The sequence below is a fragment of the Nannospalax galili genome, unplaced genomic scaffold, assembly GCF_000622305.1.
Source record: "Nannospalax galili isolate Female #2095 unplaced genomic scaffold, S.galili_v1.0 scaffold820, whole genome shotgun sequence".
NCBI classification, from domain to species: Eukaryota; Metazoa; Chordata; class Mammalia; order Rodentia; family Spalacidae; genus Nannospalax; species Nannospalax galili.
The window spans coordinates 141,922-162,735 of record NW_008346549.1 but is presented as its reverse complement, the minus strand read 5'-3'; the positions used below and the strand labels follow the sequence as shown (position 1 = coordinate 162,735).

Here is a 20,814-nt window from a genome sequence, read left to right as displayed (position 1 = left end):
CTTACAATCACTATATTCCTGAGGAAGACCTTGAACATCCAGAGTGCTAGATTATAGGCATGTGCCATCACGCCTGGGTTAGTGTGGTACTAGGGAATGAACTCATGGCTTCATGCATGCTAGGCAAGCATTCTACCAGATGAGCTCTATCCAGTGTTTTGTATTTATTAATTTAAACAATATTTTGCAAGTTGGAGTCTGGTGGTGCATACCTATAAACCTATAAGATTAGCTTCAGCCTTATAACAAGTTCAAGGTCAATGAGAGATAAATCCCCAGGACTCACCTGGTAGAAGAGAACAGACTGCTGCAAATTGTCCTCTTCCAGTGGCACACCTGATACATGCATGTATACACACACACACAAATAAATGTAATTTTAAAAGTTTGAATTGGGAGCTAGAGAAATGGCTCAGCAGTTAAGAGTACTGCCTACTCTTGTAGAGGACCCAGGTTCAATTCCCAGCACCCACATGGTGGCTATGAACCATCCTTAGCTCCAGTTCCAGGGGAATCCGAAACTCTCTTCTGACCCCATGGCATTGCACAGCATGGGTGCACTCACATATATGCAGGCAATACACTCATACACATAAAAATAATAAAAAATATTCAAAAGTTTTAATTACAGCGCTGAGAATGGAGCCCAGGTGTTGGGCACACCAGACCAAACCACTGAGCTACATCTCCAGGGGGAAAAAAACAAGTCAGAATCCAGACTTGTTGACACCTGGGAAGTGAGGCATGAGGTTCAGGAGTTCAAAGTTATTCTTGGCTACACAGTGAATTCAAATCCATCCTGGCCTACTTAAGACCCTGTTTTGTGGGGCAGGGAAACCATGCACAGGCTCAAATGAAGCAAATATCTTTAACATGATAATGTTTGCCTCTAGATCTATCCCCACCTTCTCTGAGGCCACCACATCCCAAACTGGGACCCAGCTGATGTGCTGAGCTTGCTAAGAGAGGGCAGGAGCTATATGGAAAGATTCTGCAGTAAGACAAGCTAGGAGGCACTGGTGGAAAGTAGAAGAGCTGGCTGGACAGGGCTCCTGAAAGTGACAGGGCAAGGGGATGGACCACACAGCCATAAGGGAGAGTTATGAACAGAGGGTGCTTTCCTATGACATAGGAGCCTCTAGCAGGAGACCAGATCACTGTAACATACTGCCAGAATGGGCTGGGCCTTGGAACCCTGGGAAATGTCAAGGCCTATAGTAAACCAAATGGACAAAATAAAAAGACTGAACTCAAGACAGTTTAGAGGGGGTAACATGTTAGATGAGCTCACTATTAGAAAAGTACACTCAGAGTAGAGCATTCAGGAGATTAAGGCAGAGGATCACTGAGGGTTCAAGGACAGCCTGGGATACACAATGAGTTCCAAGACAGTCTGGGCTACATAGTGAGACTGTCTCAAAAAGGAAGAAGGGAGGAAGGGAGGGAGGGAGGTACAGCCTTTTTTTTTTCTTTTGTGATGCAAGCAATTAAAACCCAGGGCTTTGTACTTATTAGACAAGCACCCTACCTCTGAGCCACATCCCTGCTCTAGAGACACTCCATTCATCCGGGGTACAAGTAGTACACTGCTGTCACAGAACTGTACCCTATTTGGAATGACAGGATGGCAGAGTAGCACATGCTAGGTGTCAGCGTAATTATTGTATTGATTGCAAGATAGAGTATCAGCAAAGGGGCTGGAGAGATGGCTCAGCAGTTAAGAACACTGAATATTCTTGCAGAAGATCCGGGTTAAAATCCCAGCACCTACATGGCAGCTAACTACTGTCCATAACTCCAGTTCCAGGGGATCCAATGCCCTCTTCTGACCTCCACAAGCATTGCACGACAGGAGTACACTTACCTACATGCAGACAATACACACATACACATAAAATAAAAATAATAAAAAATTTTTTTTCTTTTTGGTATTTTTGAGACAGGGTCTCCCTATAGTCCCAGCTGTCCTGGAACTCACTATGTAGACCAGGCTGGCCTTGAACTCACAGAGATCTGCCTGCCTCTGCCTCCCAAGTGCTGGGATTAAAGGCGTGCACCACCATGCCCGGCCCAATAAAATAATTTTTTTAAGAAAAGAATATCAGTTAAAGAGGCCAAACCTACAGGATCTGTAAGGATGGCTTCAAAAATCTGCACTCAAGCCAAATGTGGTGGCACATGCCTTTAATCCCAGCACTCCAAGACAGAGGCAGGTAGATCTCTGTGAGGGCCAGCCTGATTTACCTAGCAAGTTCCAGGCTGGCTGGGCCTACAGGGAGACCTTGTCTCAAAGCAACAACAAAAATCTGGTATTCTGGAGCTGGAGGGATGGCTCAGAGGTTAAGAGCACTTGCTGCTTTTGTAGAGGACTTGGGTTTGGTTCCCAGCACTCACATGGTAGCTCACAACCATCTGTAACTCCAGTTCCAGGTGGTCCAACACCCTCTTCTGGCCTCCATGTATACCAGGCATGCACATAGTACCAGGCAGAGGCAGAGGCAGAGACAGACAAATCTTTGTGAGTTCAAGGCCAGCCTGGTCTACAAATTGAGTGCCAGGGCTAGACAGTGAGAGAAAGAGAAAGGGAGAGAGAGGGGAGAGAGAGAGAGAGAGGGAGAGAGAGAGAGAGAGAGAGAGAGAGAGAGAGAGAGAGAGAGAGACTCTAGGTAGTAATCCAGGGCTCTGTTGTACATTCACTCATGTGGGCTTGCTGCTTCCTGGGAGTATATTCTGATATATTCTGATCTTTTCTTTTTTTTAACTTTTTAAAAACTTTTTATTATTTTTATTTTTTGTGTATGCATGTATTGCCTGCATGTAGGTAAGTGCACCTGTGTCATACAATGCCCGAGGAGGTCAGAAGAGGCTGTCCGATTCCCTAGGACTGGAGTTACAGACAGTTGTTAGCTGCCATGTGGGTGCTGGGATTCGAACCTGGGTCTTCTGCAAGAACAACCAGTGTTCTTAACCGCTGAGCCATCTCTCCAGCCCCATATTCAGATCTTTTCTATGGCTTTGCTTTGAATAAAGTTTCCTCAATACTTCTGAACATCTGTGTTATCCATTGTTTCAATCCTTTGGAGAGGCCAAGACTTGAAAATACCTGACCCTGACTCTGATCACCAGGAATAGCGCAGGATGGCCTTGAACTTGCAATCCTCCTGTCCCAGCTTTCTGAGTGTTAGGATTACAGTTGTGTGCAACCATGCCTGCCTTCTCTCAACAGCTAATGAAAAATAGTGAACAGAGTTCTGTCTTTGGTGGTGTTGAGTCACTTGTATTAGAGCTAGCCTTCTGTGCATAACAACAGTAAACTGAACAAGATAGTTTTATTTGGGGATAGTAGAGAATATTTACTCTTACTTGACCCTGGCTACCCCAGGCTGTCCTTGAATTCCCGACCTTGCTGGGATTGCCAGCATGTACCACTATGCTAGCTCTATTTATACTTTCTTCTTGTCTTTTTTGAGATAGGGTCTCCCTGTAGCCCCAGCTGGCCTGAACTCACTATGTAGACCAGGCTGGCCTCTATCTCACAGAGATCTGCCTACCTCTGCCTCCCCAGTGCTGGGATTAAAGGCAAGCACCACCATGCCCAGCTTCTATTTATACTTAAAAAAAAAATCTGTGCAGGGCATGGTGGTGCACACCTTTAATCCCAGCACTCTGGAGGCAGAGGCAGGAGACCTCTGTGAGTTCAAGGCCAGCCCGGTCTACATAGTGAGTTCCAGGACAGCTGGGGCTATAGGGAGACCCTGTCTCAAAAAGACAAAAAAAAAAATCTGCAGTTTGGATATGTGTATTCCCAGTGGTAGCACAGAGCTGTATGTGGAGTCTTTAAGAGGTCAAGTCTAGAGTTTCTGTCGTTGTGCTGGTGGTACTGTGGCACTGCGAAGGTAGTGCTCAGACCAGCTCTCCCCTGCCATCCTTGGGAGCATAAGACCCCCCCCCAAAAAAAGAGCATCTTCTCACTTCTGTCAGCTAAGTATGGTGGTCAGTACAATGAGATTATGATTCCAGGGGACAGTGTGGGACTGGAGCTCATGTTAGACATTAAGTCTGTGTTCAGTGTGTGCCAATGGACTTTGAACAGGTGCACTTGAGCACCAATGCCATCATGGCCATCTACCAGAAGGCCATCAAAACAAACCATAATCTGCCACCATCCCAAAAATCCTGAAACAACACCCTTATACCATCCTAGGTCTCTATGCCAATGTCATCCACTGTAAGAACCTGCCAGGCACGGTGACCCACCACAAGGACATAGACATCCTCATTGTGTGGGAAAACACAGAGGGTGAGTACAGCAGCCTGGAGCATGAAAGCATGGTAGGCATGGTGGAGCACTTGAAGATCATCACTAAGGCTAAATCCCCCCACATTGCTGAATACACCTTCAAGCTGGCCCAGGAAAGTGGGCATAAGAACATGAGGGCTGTACACAAGGCCCCAGCAGTTTGATGTCATGGCAATGCCTAAAGTCTACAGCAACACTGTCAGCAATACTTGTACAGGGCTGGTTGGGGACCCAGGTCTTGTGGCTGGAGCCAACTATAGCAACATGTGCAGCAATGTGTACATGGTGTTTGAGAACACAGGAAAAAGTATTGCCATTGAGAGCATCACTAACCCCATGGCCACACTGCTAGCAAGTTGTATGATGCTAGTCACCGCAAGCTCCACTCTTGTGCCACCTCCATCTGTAAAGCTGTCTTGGTATCCATGGACAATGAAAATATGCATACCTCAGACATCAGAGGCCAGCACAACACATCCCAAGCCATTCAAGACATCATCTGCCACATTGCATCATCAAGGCTGGGCTATGGAAACTTAGCTGTTCCTGTAGTCACCTTGTCCTGTCTGTAGACCCCCTTCTCACTCCAATACCCCAGCCAACTTGATATGCAACCCCCAGAATAAACCCACTTCTTCCCCAGAGGAAAAAAAAGCAGTGAAGTCCCCTGGGAGGTCTGTGAAAAGTTGGAAGCCTGTCAGAGGAAGAGACATAGGACTCCAGCCTCTTTTGCTTTCTATTTTGATGTGGACTCTTTACTTCACATGTGCTCCTTCCTTTCAATGCTATCCATCATGAGAGCCTCACTAATGCCACAGCAGCACTGGCACCTTTCTTTACAAAGTAACCTGTCACTGCTATTTTATTATAGTAATGAAAAACAACCATCTGTAAACACTGGATAATGAACAGGCAAAAACCAGAAAGGAGTAAGCACATAGAAACAATATATTCCCATGTTTTACAGATTTATTTTTGTTTGTTTGAGACAGGATCTTGCTATGTAGCCCAGGCTAACCTTGAACTCACAATCCCTCTACCTCAGCCTTTACAGTGCTGGAATTACAGCAGGCTCCCACACTCCACTGTTTTACAGATTTGCAACTGAAAGAAGCCACCATAAGAGGTTGTAAAAATTTGGATTTAACCTTTAACCTGGTTAATAACACTGGTTCAAAGAGGCAGTTGACTTAGACTTCAGGACAATGTGGAAGCAGAAAGTGTGTGTGTGTGTGTGTGTGTGTGTGTGAGAGAGAGAGAGAGAGAGAGAGAGAGAGGACCCACATTCTGCATGGCAACTCTGTTGGAGTTCCTGGATAGTCTTTGACTATGCTATGGTGATTTGAATGAGTGTTCCCCCATAAGCTCCAAGTATTTGAATACTTGGTCCCAGATGGAGATGCAGCTTTTGGAGATTTAAGAGGTGCAGCCTTGTTGGAGGAAGCACATTACTAGGGGCACTAGGGGTGGGCTTTGAGGGGGTCTTAGCCTTGTCCCAATGCCAGTTTTGCTGTTTCCTGTACCTGCTTGAAGATGTGAGTGCTCAGCTTTCTGCTGTGGCCTCCTCTGCCACCACACCTCCCCACCATGATTGGACTCTTATCCCTCTAGACTGTACGTCAAAAAAACTAACTCTTCCTTCTATAAGTGGATTTTGGTCAGTGTTTTATCACAGCAACAGAAAAGTAACTAATACATATTCCTATACAGATAAGATTCCTTGGGAGCCAGCTGAGGCTAAAAACTGAGCAAAGATTTGAGTGCCTTCCACCACAGAGATGACAAGTTGGGAGTGTAAATTCAGTTGAGTCACCTGCTTGATAAAATAAGAAGTCCAGTCTTCAGAACACAACAGGAGCCATTGTCTTGATGACAGGCCATCTGTATTGTCTACTATGGAATTCAAAATTACTAGACACACAAAGAAATGGGTTATATAATACACGCAGAAAAGGAAAGTAATTAATGAAGGCCAACTCAGGGACCCAGAATGAGCAGATACAATGCTTTTCTACAACTTTACTAAGACACAAACTGCATGTATTTAAAATGCATTTGAATGAATTTTTCACTTGTATACAGCCACACAATCATGTCACAATGAGAACAATTTTTGAATTAATTAAAATAATTAATTTTTAAATTATTTATTAAAAATAGCTGGGTATGGTGGCACACACCTTTAATCCCAGCACTTGGGAGGCAAAGGCAGGCAGATCTCTGTGAGTTCAAGGCCAGCCTGGTCTACATAGTGAGTTCCAGGAAAGCTGGAGCTACAGGGAGACCCTGTCTCAAAAAGACCAATAATAATAATAATAATAATAATAATAATAAATAAATAAATAAATAAAATAAAATAAGCCAGGTAGAAGCAGAAAACTCTCAAGAGTTCAAGGTCATCCTCTGTTACATAGCAAGTTCAAGGCCAGCCTGGGCTACATAGATCATGACTCTGTCTCAAAAGAAAATTATCAGGCTGGAAAGATCGTTCAGTGGGTAAAGGTGCTTGTTGCAAAGTTCAATCCCCAGGACCCACATGGTAAAAGGAAAGAATGAACTCCTACAAATTGTCCTCTGACCTCCACATATGTTCTGTGACACTCCTCTACTCAGACCCAAGCACACACATGTACACAAAATAAATAAAAATATCATTTAAAAGTCATGTGTGGTAGCACATGCCTCTAATCCCAGTACTTGGGAGACAGAGGCAGATGGATCTCTGTGCATTCGAGGCCAGCCTGGTCTACATAGTAAGTTCGAGGCCAGCTGGGGCTGCAGGGAGACCCTGTCTCAAAAAGAACAACAACAAAAAAAATTGTTACAGAAAAATCAGGGACCAACAGCCAAAGTCAGGTGAAGAGGAGTTTAATTTCACATTGGCAGGACTGACACAGGGACCTTCCATAAGGAGTCAGTAGCTTGTTCAAGTTTTGGGGGGCTTTTATGTGAGGAATGCAAGCAAAAGGTACACAGCATATACATGATAATTAAGTAAAGAAACAAAGGCCCGCCAAGGTTACAGGAATACAAAGGTAACGGGAATTCAGTAGCTTTGAAAAACAAAGACTTCAATCTTGAGTAACCACAGGGAGGGGGGAAGATTCCAGTTCACCACCCCCATTTCTATCTCCAGGCTTTTCCTGCTCCAAAGTTCTTAATTACCATCATATTGCAAAAGCTCTTAGCATCTGATGTGCTCTTCTATTTGCACTATAAAATGATTCATTTTATTTGTAATCATGTGTATGTGTGTGTATCTGTGTGTGGGTATGTGCACAAGAGTGCAGGTGCCCACAGAGGCCAGAGTCTTTGGATCTTCTGGAGTTGGAGTTATAGGCAGTTGTGAGCCACACTTGAAATGGGTGCTGGGAATCAAACCCTGGTCCTCTGAAAGAACAAAAAGTGCTCTTAACCAGCATTTCAGCCCTTGAAAACCTCTTCTTGCCCTTGTCCTCCTGAGTCAGGGGTAGAAGCTCACAGTATGCAGTTCCATGCCTGAGGCCCACAGCCCATGGTCACCCTGAAACTGCAAACTTGCTTAGCAACCCCATAATGGTGCCTGGCCAGGCATCACAGCACTAGGGCTTCTGTACCTTGGCACAAGTTGGGCTTGCTGATGTGGACATCCAGATGAGATTAATGAGGACTGTCCATCTCCAAAGAAATATGTGGTTGAGGCATCAAAGAAGGAGATCAAAGCAGACACCCAGTAGGCGTGACCCCCACCCCCCAAAGCTGCCAAGCCAAAATGTCTGCAGGCCTTGGTGATCATGTTGGCAGCCAAAATTCCTATCAAAAACCCTGCCAATAAGCCCCTCATGAGGATCACAGTTTACCTTTGCAATAAACACTGTGGGATTTTTAAGGTTGACAAAACAAGAATGCCTAGCATATGAAAGGCCCTTGGTTCACCCCACTCTTCTACCCACGGAACCTTGGGTTTTCATTTATCTGTGGGATTGGAGACTGGCCTTGCACATTGCTAACTAGGTAAGGGCTATTGCACACAAGTCTATATCCTTTATCCATTCCTCCACTTCCTTATTCTCTTTCTCTACCCCCTCCCCATCTCTCTTTCCCTTTTTCTCTCTCCTTTTCCTTTTGGGTTTGCTTCTTTTTGAGAGCAGGTCTCCCAGTAGCTATAACTGGCCTGGAATTCACTATGCGTAGACCAGGATGGCCTTGATCTCGGCCAGAGACCTGTCTGCCTCTGCCTCCCAAGTGCTGGGCCTGACTAAAATTGTGCTTGCTTCTTTGAAACAGAGCCTCATACCATAGATCAAACTGGTCTCAAACTCCCCAGTAATCCTCCTAGCTCAGTCTCCTGAGTGCTGGGAATACAAGCTTAAGTCACCATGCCAGGTCATCCAGCTTTTTAAAGCATGCTATATGTCTTTTTCTTTTCCATTATTTTACTTTTAGCTTACCAGTGTCTTCCACTAAAAATCTATCTCTCATAGTTAAATCTTAAGTTTTAAAAAGAATTCATCTTGAGCCAGGGTTGGTGGCATATGACTGTAATTCTACCACTTGGGAGATAGAGATAGGGGAATCAGGAGCTCAAGGCCAGCCTCTGATATGTAGCAAGTTTGAGGCCACCCTGGGCTACATGAAACTCTGTCTCAGAAAACAAATAATCAAACAAAAAATTTATTTTGAAGGACATTTCTTTATACACCTGAAATCCCAGCACTCAGGATGTGGAGGTAGAAGCATCAGGAATTCAAGGTCATCCTCAGCTATATAGGGAGTTCTGGGCTAGCCTGAGTATGTGAGACTGTCTCAAAAATATAACTTCAGAGCCAGCCAAATGGCTCAGTGGGTAAAGGTGTTTGGGCCAAGCCTAATGATCCCTGGGACCTACATGGTAGAAGGCGGAACACCAACTTCTGCAAGTTGTCTGCCACCTTTGAGTTCAGTTCCTAGGATCCCTATGATGGATCCCACAACTGTCCTCTGATCTCAGTGCATGTGCCACACCCACACATTAGTACTATTACTATTACTACTACAACACACACATGCACGTGTGCATAAATCATTCTTCACATTTATGGTCCATTGATTTTTCACAGCAATACAAAACTTAAAAAGTCAATAGGGAAAGAAATGATGTTGGGCCATATGAGGTGGCACATATCTGCAATCCTGGTGCTCCAGGAAGTAGAGGCAGGAAGATCAAAAGTTCAAGGTCATCTTCAACCTCATAGTGAATTTGAGGCCAGACTGGGATACATGAGACCCCAAAACACCAAAAAGTCCCAAACCAAACCAAACACAAAATACAAATGAAGCTGGGATAACTAGATGTCACCATGCAGAAGAATAAAGTTGAATTCTAGAACTAGAGGGTGTGGCTAGGTGCTAGAGCACTTGCCTAGCATGGCCAAGGCCCTAGGTTCCATCCCTAGCCACCCCCCCGCCCCCAGAGTTGAATGTTGAATCCTACCTTACACCATATACAAAATTTAACTTAAATGGATCAATGTGGGTACTAAAAATATAAAGGTTATAGAACTGTAAACTATAGTAGCAAGCCTCTCTCTCTCCCTCCCTCTCTTACTTGCTGGAGATGGAACCTAGGGCTTTGTGCATGCTAAGTAAGCACTCTCCCAACTGAACTACATCCTCAGCTCCTGGTAGTAAGTATGATCTTGGATTTGACAATGGCTTCTTAGACGTGGAAAAAACATAAGCAACAAAATGAATTGGATTTATTTATCCAAAACTTTATAAAGTTTTTTTTAAATGTTAAAAAAAAGGAGGGCTGGAGAGATGGCTTATAGGTTAGGAACACTAGCTGCTCCTGCAGAGGACTGGGGTTCAGTTCCCAACACCCACATAACAGCTAACAACCTTCCAGAACTCCAGTTCTAGGGGAATCCAACACCCTCTTCTGACTCCTCGAGCACTGCACAACATTGGTGCACTTACACACATGTAGGTAATATGCTCATACACATAAAATAAAAATAATAAATAAAATAAAAATGTAAAAGAGAGAAAGGAAAGGAAAGGAAGGAAAGGAAGGAAGGAAGGAAGGAAGGAAGGAAGGAAGGAAGGAAGGAAGGAAGGGGAAGGGAAGGCAGGGAAGGGAAGGAAGGGAAGGGAGGGGAGGGGAGGGAGGGAGGGAGGGAGGAAGGAAGGAAGGAAGGAAGGATCAAATTTCTAAAAATTTCTAAGAGTTCAGTAGCTAGGAACATAATGGAGCATCCCTCCAAAGTAAAGGGGCAAGACACTGCACCCTGCTCCTCCATGGGAATGGTGCCATAACCATTTGTGGGTAACATGAAAGCTCCAACCTTGAGTACAGCCCAAGACAGGGCAGGGGTCTACAGCAGATCCACGCTGTTTGACACTACCAGCCCTGAGCCAGGTGCCATGACCTGGCTGAGTGAGGCAACTTCACTGTGGCAAAGGAAGGTTTTACATGGGCCCCTGAATGCAGCACAGCTATTGGGATGGTCCCAGGCACTGGCTGAAACTGAGGCTCTGACCATGGGCTGTCAAGTGACCATGTGACCAGAGATAGGTGGTCACAGCCACCTATCTCTGATTTTATCTAACAATTTCCTCAAAACCCTGGGCAATTCTAAAGGAGGAAATTCTTAAGGGAGGCTCAAAGACTCAGGAAGTAAACAAAATTGTCTCAGGAAGTCCCTCAAACTGATCAGACACACAAGGCCCTGCCTTCCCTAATGTTATATAAGCAGTAAGGACTACTAAGGAGACAGAGACCAGCCAAGCTGCTTGAAAGAGGTATCAGTTGAGCTGTGTGGAAGACGCACAGACCAGCTCAGTTGCCTACAGATTTGGGGGCCCTCACTCATCCTGTGGTGGGGTTCTGATAATGTAGTGGCCTTTGAGTCATTTCTGTTTCTGCACCTGACCCCTCACCCCTACTCCTGTACAAAAGGTCAATAAAACTCTTTGGTTCACCAATTTGGACTTTGATGGTATCCTTACTTTGGTGTACTGTGTGTTCCCTATCTAGGGTGAATAGATGATTGCTCATATCTCCCCAGAAATAGTGTCATACAACACTGTCACACAATAGAAGTGGCATTGCCCCAGTCAGCTTCAAGGAAGATCAGAGGACATGAGTAAGTCACACACCTGAATGACTGCAAGTTTCCCCAGGCCCAGCTCAGGGTGGCCCTGAATGTCAGCAAGGAGGGAGACGACCCCAAGGGCACAACTGCAGAGTCCTACATCGTCCACCTGAGGGGAGAAGTGTAAGGGAATGGAAGTATGACCATGGGCGGCCAGAGGGAAGAGGACACAACAGAAATCAAAGAGACCTTCCTGTCCCCCATCTGAGCAGAGCTCCAACTTGAGGAGTGAATGGCCACCTTTCTCCCCTGGGCATTGTTGTGAGTTTAGGTATAAATATTCCATATGGATCTGCATGGCAGGTCTGCTGAGCCAGGTTTCCATAGTCATTCAAACAGACACATGCGTTACCTGGGGCTGTGACAGCCATTCTATAACCACAAGGTGAACTGGAAAGGGGCAACCTCACTCACAGAGTTGGTGGCTCTATCACTGATCCTCTCAGATGAACAAACTCCAGGCATTCTATATGGGACTCTTGTATGAGCCAACAAGGTCCCTCACTTTAAGTCTACAGAGTCTTCACTGGTACCAGAGTGCAGATAGCAGAGGAGCCTAAAGAAGGGTTGATGAGATGAGAGAAGGGTGGGAGTGTGTGCTGCCTGCAATGGGGGCCCTCCACCTGTGTCCAGTGGAGTTCTAGATATCACTTACCTAGGGACTCTTTGAACCCTAAGCACTAATTTTTGGTCTTTTTGAGACAGGGTCTCCCTGTAGCCCCACCTGGCCTGGACTTGCTATGTATGGAGACCAGTCTGGCCACGATCTCACAGAGATCCACTTGCCTCTGCCTCTTGAGTGCTGGGTTAAAGGTGTGTGCCACCATCTCTGGCTCTAAGTACAATTTTTTAAAGGAATGTCTTTTTCAATTATTTATTTAATTTTTGTATGTATGTTTTGCCTACATGTATGCAAGTGTACCACATGCATGCCTGGTGCCTATGGAGGACAAAAGAGGGTGTCAGATTCCCTGAAATTGGAGTTAGAGAATGGTTGCGAATGGCAGCCATATGGGTGCTGAGAACCAAACTCTGATCTTCTGCAAGAGCAGTAAGTGCTAGTAAGTGCTTTCAACGACCTAGTCATCTTCCCAGCCCAAAACAATTTTTTTTTGGTCTTTTTGAGACAGGGTCTCCCTGTAGCCCCAGCTGTCCTGGCACTCACTACGCAGGCCAGGCTGGCCTTGAACTCACAGAGATCCACCTGCCTCTGCTGGGATCAAAGGACCGTGCCACCACATCCGGCCCTCAAAACAATTTTTAATTAATTAATTTTTTGAGACAAGCCTCACTATGCATCTCTGGCTGACCTGGAGCTATGTAGACCAGACCGACCTTGCACTCACAGAGATACACCTGTCTCTACCTTCTGAATAATGGGATTAAAGGCAAGCCACCATGCCAGATTTTTGTTGTTTGTTTTGTTGTTGTTGTTTTAAGACAAGGTCTCACTCTGTACCCCAGGCTGGCCTCTACCTCATAGCAATCCTCTTGCCTCAGCCTCCTGGCTGTTGAGACTAATTACAAGCCTGGGGCACCATTTTCAACAATTTTTTCCCTAAGAAACTCTTGATAGCTGGTCAGCATTATTACATTGGGCAACCCAGGCACAGAGAAGTGAAGAAACTTATGGAAGGTCACACAGCCTAGGTTAAAGTGAGGCCGTTTATTGTTCTGTCCTGTGATATACACTAAGTATTTTCAGAGATCAAAAGCAGAGGATCTTAAGGCCTGGATGTCCAAAGCTGCTTAATTGAGTGACATAAGTTGGGCCAGGTCACTGATGGACAGAATAGGAGGCGCAGGTTATACTGCAGACAGAACAGGACTAGCTTGGGTGAAGGGCACAGGCAAGCACGTGAAACAGCTCTTGGACACTCTGGTGTGAGGGGACACTTGATGTATGAGGGGGTACGGCTGGGGTGCCAGGGGCGTTTTAGGACAGGGGACACAAGAGGAGCGGCCTTAGACGGGGTTAGGAAAACCTAACCTCAGAAAAGGGGGGCGCACACGGGCACAACTTCCTACTTTGGAAATAGCAATTTCCTACAGGAGGGCTGAGACTTGGGATCCAAAGTGAAGGAGAACTCTGAGAGGAATCACCCGGCTGACCTGGGAACCAGGCAGGAGGAATTTGGAGGCCAGGAACCTGCTCCACTTGCAAGGAGTTTCTCTAGACCTCGAGACAGAATGAGGAAAGGAAGGGACAGCACGGTGGCAGAGGACGCTGCGCGCTCAGAGGACTCCAGGGTCCGGGCATCCAGGGGGCCACTGCGCCATGGGATAGAGAGAGCGCAGACCCTTGACCCCTTCCCCGCTGGCCCTGGATGCCGCGGGAGCGCGGGGCTCCCTCCTGGCAGCAACGGCCCCCGCGCACCCAGACGGAGCGGCTCTCCCGCCTCCGCAGCCGGGGATTAGCGTTCCGAGGACTGGCGGCGGGATTAGCCCGCGCGGACGGCGCCCGGCCCGGGGATTACCGTGCTCCCCCGCCCCCCGACGTATATATGCGCGCGGCTCTGGCCGGCGGCCCGCGGGCATGGCGGCAGCAGGCGGCGCGGCGAGCCTCAGGGGCCCCGGGAGGCCTTGCCCCTTCTCCATCGAACACATTCTCTCCAGCCCGCCGGAGCGCAGCCCCGAGGCGCGCACAGCCCTCCCGCCGCAGCCAGCTGGCAACCAGAGCCCCGCGGAGCCCGGCGACCCCGAGGCGCGCAGCGCTGCGCCCTGCACCTGCTGCTGCTGCTGCGGCCCGCGCGCTGCGCCCCGCGGAGCCCCGGAGGCGGCCGCAGGGCCGGGTGAGTGCGCGCGGATAGGACCCAGGCGGGCCTGGGGAACCTCGCGGGGGCGCAGGCGGGGCGAACCCGACCCTCGCCTGCGTCTGACCGCGCTCTCTCTCTGCAGGCACGCGGCTACCGTGGCCGCTGAGGCTAGGACCCACGGCGCCCTTGACCCTGGCCGCGCCCACAGGAGGCTCTGCGGCTCTGCCCGGCCCTGGCCCACAGAGGCGCACGCGGCGCCACCGCACTATCTTCAGCGAGGAGCAGCTGCAGGCGCTCGAAGCGCTCTTCGTGCAGAACCAGTATCCCGACGTGGGCACGCGCGAGCGCCTGGCTGTCCGCATCCGCCTGCGCGAGGAGCGCGTGGAGGTGGGTGTCGGCCCAGCATCCCTTTGGGGAGAGCGTGGGGGATAGCAGCTGTACGGCAACAGGGGCCATGCCTCTGCAGCCACCCTTCGTTTTCAAAGATGGTCCTGCCTAACACCTCCGTGTCACGTGGAGCCTGGTGCGCGTTGGAGGAACCCTCTTTGGATCACGTGATGAGATGCGTATGGCCAGTTCCCTGGGCGTGGGCGGGCGCTTTATGTGAGGGTCGCTGAGTTAGAACTGGAGGGGGTCAAGAGCAGTTTTCTGTAACTTTGTTTACTACCCCTCTCCCTTTCCCCTGATGATAAAAATGCATTCATTCACGCTGAAATGCACAAAACTAGCCAGGCATGGTGGTACACGTCTGTAACCCCAGCACTCGGGGAGGTAGGAGAATCAAGGTCATCCTCACCTACATAGTGAGTTAAAAGACTCAGCCTAGGTTTCATGAGGAGAGAGAGGGAGAGGGGGGAGAGAGAGAGAGAGAGAGAGAGAGAGAGAGAGAGAGAGAGAGAGAGAGAGGAGAGGAGAGAGACCCCCTATCTGCCAAGAATAAAGAAAAGGTGCCCATCCACCTACACCGGCTGTAGTGAAGCCTGCCACCCAGTATTAACCCTTACAAAGCCCACTTAGATGCGGGGCCTAGGAATCTGAGTCATCCTGGTTTTCCTCCTCCTCAGGTCTGGTTCAAGAACCGCCGGGCCAAGTGGCGACACCAGAAGCGGGCTTCAGCTTCCTCCAGGCTTCTACCTGGGGCCAAGAAACCTCCCAAAGAGAGCTGCTGATGGAGCCTGGAGCTTCTTGTGGCCTTGGCTATAATGGTGGGGCACAACAAAGATAGAAGATAGACCTACTTGAACAGGAACTAGGAGAGGATAGCAGTCTCTTCCATCAGTCTCTCTGCAGTGTCCATCTGCCTTGTGGTGGGAAGAAGTCTAGTGCCTCCTGACCCCTGAAAGAAGGGCACAAGGGCCAGGAACCAGAGATCCTCTGCAAGTGGAGTGGGGGCATAGAGCAGGTCAGTTTCCCTAGCTACCATCACCACCCAGAGGGACCCTAAAACCACCCAGGACCCAGAATCCTCTCCAGTGCAGCCTACCTCCCCCCATCATGAAGGACTTCAGGACAAGCCCCTTATCTGATCTTCCACCCTATGTGGAGGGCAGTGACATCTGCATGACTCTGGGCTTGCTATTTTCTAAAAAGTCTTGCACTGGGCCTTGGTGTCTGGACCTGCAGAACAAGCCTAGAGATGATAATTTCCAGAAGCCCCTGCATCTGCTTCCCTCTCTCTGTCTCTCTGTCTGTCTGTCTGTCTGTCTGTCTCTCTCTCTCTCTCTCTCTCTCTGGTGGTTTTTTTGAGATAGGGTCTCCCTGTAGTCCCAGCTGAGCTGGAACTCCCTATGTTAACCAGGCTGGCCTTGAACTCACAGAGTGCCATCTGTCTCTGCCTCTCAAGTGCTGGGAACACCAAGTCTGGCTGCTCCTTCATCTCTTAGCCTTGTGCTGATAACCAAGAAAAAACAAGAACTATAAATACCACAAAATGGTCCAGAGTCACAAATCCCCATGTCCCAGGCTCTGTTTCCACACCCATGGTGGAGCTGCCCCTCCTTCCCTAGGACTTGGGGGATCAGGGTGTTTTGGGGAGCACAGCCACAAGTCATTAGTCCCAGGATCAGGTGCCTCCCTGCAGAGTTAAAGCCAATGGAGGGTAGAAAGGCCTCTTGAGGGTTTGCTATGGTCTCTAGACACTACTAACCTGCTTCACGGATGGGGGTCTTTGGCTTCCTGCCTCTGGAGGTTTCAATGTATTGGAGTCTGCCTCTCTTAAAACAGTCAACCTCTGCCATCTTAGGGTGGTCAAGAAGAGGTTAGATTCAGGAGACATTCCATCCTCACTGCCTTAGAAAATGCTTGGCCTATTTTCTACCATCCTGGTCCTGCAGGAGCAGCAGGGAGCAGGGGGGTGTTCAGCACGAACATGACTTTTGTTCCCTGATGGCCCTGTGCAGTGGGCTGGAGGCTGCTAACATCTCCCTCATCTGGACTGAGTACTTTGTTCTGTCTCCTCATAGGTCCTGGAGGGTGGTATCTGTAAGAGAACTAGTCAGTCTACAAAATCCAGGCTGTAGAAACAAGGGTTGTAGCTCTTGGGACTATGTAAAGATGGCTGGCTTGGATAACACCAAGTAGGTGTGTATCCCCCAGCCAGAGCTGCCCTAACTTTGGGGGAGGTCTTCAGGACCAACACTCTCATCCCAGTCCTTAGGATGCATACTTCAGGCTATCACCAAGCACTTCCTGAATCCTGGCCTTGCTCTTGAAGACTACAGTGTCTAGCAGTGGGCACAGCTGTGTCCAGGGGGTCAGCTCACCTGCAAACTTGGACTCATATCTTGCTGGGTTCCAGGCTTCTGCCCTCCTTGGCTCTCCAGGATCAGAGCATGCCAGAACTTCTGTCCTCTCTCCAGCTGTCCCCTTCCTCTCCAGAGGCTCCTTGCCTGCACTCTCCCCACACATACACCTGGCATTAACCTAAGTGTCCAAAGGCTCCATCTTGTGAATCCTCCTATCTCCATTCTCTTGTCTCTTTTCCATCGTTGGACTCCAATTCCCACCTAAACACCACATTTATATGTCCATCTCCAGCCCAGGCCTCCCCCCTGAGCTAGATATTTATGTCATTTTGTTCCCCTAACAGCTCCACCTGGAAGTTCATCGGTTCCTTTCAGTCACCTTGTACACTGTGAGCTCCTCCTCTGTACAAATAAAGGGCATGAATCACAGAGCTCTGATCATTGATTGCTCCATGTCCCTCACTTAACCATACTCAGTCCAACTAATTTTATCTTTAAACAAATATATTAATAAACCCTAGAATCTCCTTCATCTTCAACTGCACCTCAACTACAACCTGATGCAAATTGCCATCACTTCTCACCTTGACCATTGTGCTACAGCTAATCATGCTCACCTGCACCTACTCTGGTTCCCCTTTAAATCAGAATAAAAATGAAATTCCTCACCAGAACCCCAAAGACACTGTACAGCCTAGCCCTATCCCTCTGGTGTCATCTAATACCTCACTGTGTAACCAAAGATCTGCTTTTCAGTTTGCCTTGCTTCCTCCCACTACTGGGCCTTTGCACACACCTTTCCAGTTCCACTTGATCAATGCCTATATATTCATCTTTTGGATCTACAATCACTTTCTGCCTGGGAAAATGTCACCTGACATGTCCTCTGTATAGATCAAGATTCTCTGAGTAAAAACTTCTTGCAAGTCACAGCTGCAATTTTACACTTATTTGTGAAATGATTTAACTAGTTTGTGCTTTTCCCATTGGATGGTCAGCTCTATGGGGACAGAAGCATCACCTTAGAGTCCCCAGTGAGCCCCAATGAAGGAGATGATTGCACATTGAAAAAGCAAAACTGTACCAAATCATTCTAGGAGGGTAGAACTTGTTTAACGTAATTCACAGTCTTCCTTTGGGAAGAAATTTCTAGAAAATGCTTTCACTGACAGCTGGCTGTCTTCTGGGAAGTTCACACTAGCAGTTAGGGAACTAATAAATCCAACCAGAAATTTAAGTGCCTTCTTGTTCTTTTTATTTATCTTTTGTTAGATAACTATCTGGAAAGAATTTGTCTTAGTTTTCTCTTCATGAGTTTGGAACTCATATCTAACCAAGTTTTCTGAAGTGTTTAAAAATAATTTTGAAGCATATGCAGTGATTGCGAAAAATTGAAATTACCAGGCTTTTCCAATTGGCCTTGAGCTGCCAATTTATAATCATGGGGAAAACGCGTCAAACAGCCACCCCACAGCGCCCTCTAATGATCGTACTTCGAACAAGCACACGCAATGCCTATGGGAGACAAAGACTACAACTTCTTTAAGATCCGGCGCTCTCCATGACATCATTGGGGGGCGCCGGCTGTTGGTACAAAAATACTGCTTTCCCATTGGCTAACTGTTGGGAGGAGCCTTTGGAAAAGGTGAATTCCCGCCCCCCCAACCCGTGACGCGCCTACGCCTCCCGAGAGGTTCTGGGATTGCGATGGGGACGCCCGGGTCCTCGGCCGGAACGCTGTTGCTGCCCTCCGCGTCCGGGCCCCCGAGGAAGCGCACGGCGACGGAGGCTGGGGCTACAAGGAGCAAGCAGCGGGTCCTGGATGAGGAAGAGTACATCGAGGTAGGGTCGTAGTGCGGCTGCTGGCGACTCCCGGGCTTCTCTCCGGTCCCTTGGTTCTAGTCTCGGCACTCAGCCGCCGGTGGAAGTGGAATTGCCCTTGGAATGTGGAAAGTCTCGAAAACCAATAAAAGAGTGAAGAGGGAGGTATCCTTAACTAGGGAGGCATTAACTGTTTTCAGCGTAAAGAAGGGGCGTTCCTGTTGTGTTGAGGGACAAGAAAAGTTTCCTAATAAAGTTTGCGTAGGAGCCCGACACGCTTTAAGGATGAAGGCAAAGAGGCCTTTCTGGAGGGCAGTAACATTGACTGTGAAGACGGGGTACTGGAAATAGACCGCGATTTTGGTCGCATCATTGAACTGAGCGGGCCTCGGGTGCCCCTTGATGTAAGGGTTGGTTCCACTGCAAACGCTCTGGAGGATGACCTGACACGGATGGGAGGATGCTGGCTTAGTTTTAGAGTGGTAAAATTTGGGACACTTCTGGATATGCTGGCGTGCGGCATTGGTGGGCAGCTGGATGCACAGATTTGCAGCCTGAGCAAAGTACTGCTGGAAGTGCAATCTTGGGAATTTCATCCCGGGATGGTGTAGTGCTGACAGACTGAAGTCACTTAAGGAAAAGGTTTAAGTTGACAGGTGGAAAAGGTTGACACATCTACATTGATGCCGCTAGTGTAGATGGAGCCAGCAAAGGAGAATGAGAATGACCAGTTAGTGAGGGGTTTCATGGACATCAATAGAGCGTTCAGTAGTGTTAGGTATTATGGAAAAGCCATAGAGGATGTGCAGCCAGCCTTACCAGAAAGCGCTCTTAAACTCTTGCAAACTCCAACCAACAGGATTGGCAGAAGTTAAAGGAGCAGCAAAGGGGCCTTAACTTGCAGTGAACTGTGAGACAGGGCACTCAGATGATGGTTCTGACTTGCTCTGATTTCTTATGATAGGGCCTTCAGACAGTCATCCAGAGGGATTTCTTCCCCGATGTGGAGAAGCTACAGGCACAGAAAGAGTACCTGGAGGCAGAAGAGAATGGAGATTTGGAGCGCATGCGCCAGATTGCCATCAAGTTTGGTTCTGCCCTGGGCAAGATGTCTCGAGAACCCCCACCACCCTGTAAGAGGATTCTGTAGGTGGTAGAGAGGGGAAAGTCCACTGAGTGTCACTTTAGGCTCACTCTAATTTTTAACTCTCTTCCCCCAGATGTGACTCCGGCCACCTTTGAAACCCCTGATGTACATACAGGCTCTGGTGTGGTGGGCAGCAAGCCCCGGCCCCAGGGTGGAGACCTCGAGGATGGTGAGTGGGCTTGCTCTTTTGGTCACATAGTCAAGGTTGCTTGAGAATCTTATTCTCTGAAATCCTGAGAGAGTGGTCCAAGGGCCCACATTTTGTCCTTGAGGGGTTCCCTAGCCTAAATAGCAATCTTTAGGATCAAAGACACTGATCTAGGAAGCAGAAGATCCAAATCCAACTCCTGAATGTGGAGCAGTGTTCTGAGCCTCTGGCCTCTCTCTGGAAAAAGAGTCTATCCATCACTGTCACCACCCTGTTCACTGTGCCAGGCCTTGCCTTGTAGGGTTTGTGGGCTTGGAAGGCTTCTTTCCTTGCTGTCTCCTGAAGAGGCCTCAGAGCCATTCTACTTCCATCCTCCACATTGGTTAGTTTCCAAATAACTGCATGGCTATTCCTTCTCTTCCTTCATGTCTCTGTTTAAATGTTACCTATTAGGGCTAGTGGGCAGGCGAGGGTGTGGACACTGGAGATTCCTGACCTAGTATAAAGTCAAAATACCCTGGAAACTTGAGTCTTATTTTTCTCATTTCTGTTTTTTTGTTTGTTTTGTTGAGATTGGAGTTTCACTGTGTTGCCCAGATTGCTGGCTTTGTGTTTTCATTACGGGATATAACATTTAAGAAAGCATCTCTGTGTATTGCCTCTCGCCCTAATTAGTAAGTAGCAGGCTCTCTCCAAGAGTAGGGTCTTGGTCTTCCTTCCATCTGTAGGCTCCACATTTAGAACAGCATATGGTGTGTTGTAGCTGTCAACAGATATATATAT

The 20,814-nt window shown here is 48.0% G+C and overlaps 2 protein-coding genes and 1 pseudogene across 3 annotated transcripts in view; all 3 read left to right on the top strand.

Moving 5' to 3' along the window:
- Positions 1–3,959: 3,959 nt before the first annotated feature.
- LOC103742073 lies at positions 3,960–4,872 on the top strand (annotated as a pseudogene).
- A 9,076-nt stretch (positions 4,873–13,948) lies between these two features.
- Positions 13,949–15,340, top strand: Gsc2 (goosecoid homeobox 2). Its single transcript, XM_008843000.2, has 3 exons — positions 13,949–14,207; positions 14,314–14,558; positions 15,236–15,340. The coding sequence occupies exons 1-3, from the start codon at positions 13,952–13,954 to the stop codon at positions 15,338–15,340; spliced, it is 606 nt and encodes a 201-aa protein (XP_008841222.1). The 5' UTR covers positions 13,949–13,951.
- Positions 15,341–18,593: 3,253 nt separating this feature from the next.
- Ess2 (ess-2 splicing factor homolog) overlaps positions 18,594–20,814 on the top strand; it is a 10,434-nt gene continuing 8,213 nt past the window's right edge. For both annotated transcript variants that reach the window (XM_008842997.3, XM_008842996.3), the window contains exons 1-3: positions 18,594–18,757; positions 19,701–19,869; positions 19,957–20,052. In XM_008842997.3, coding sequence (XP_008841219.1) covers positions 18,623–18,757; positions 19,701–19,869; positions 19,957–20,052 — 400 coding nt within the window. In that variant the 5' untranslated portion in view covers positions 18,594–18,622. The remainder of the gene's footprint in view (positions 18,758–19,700; positions 19,870–19,956; positions 20,053–20,814) is intronic.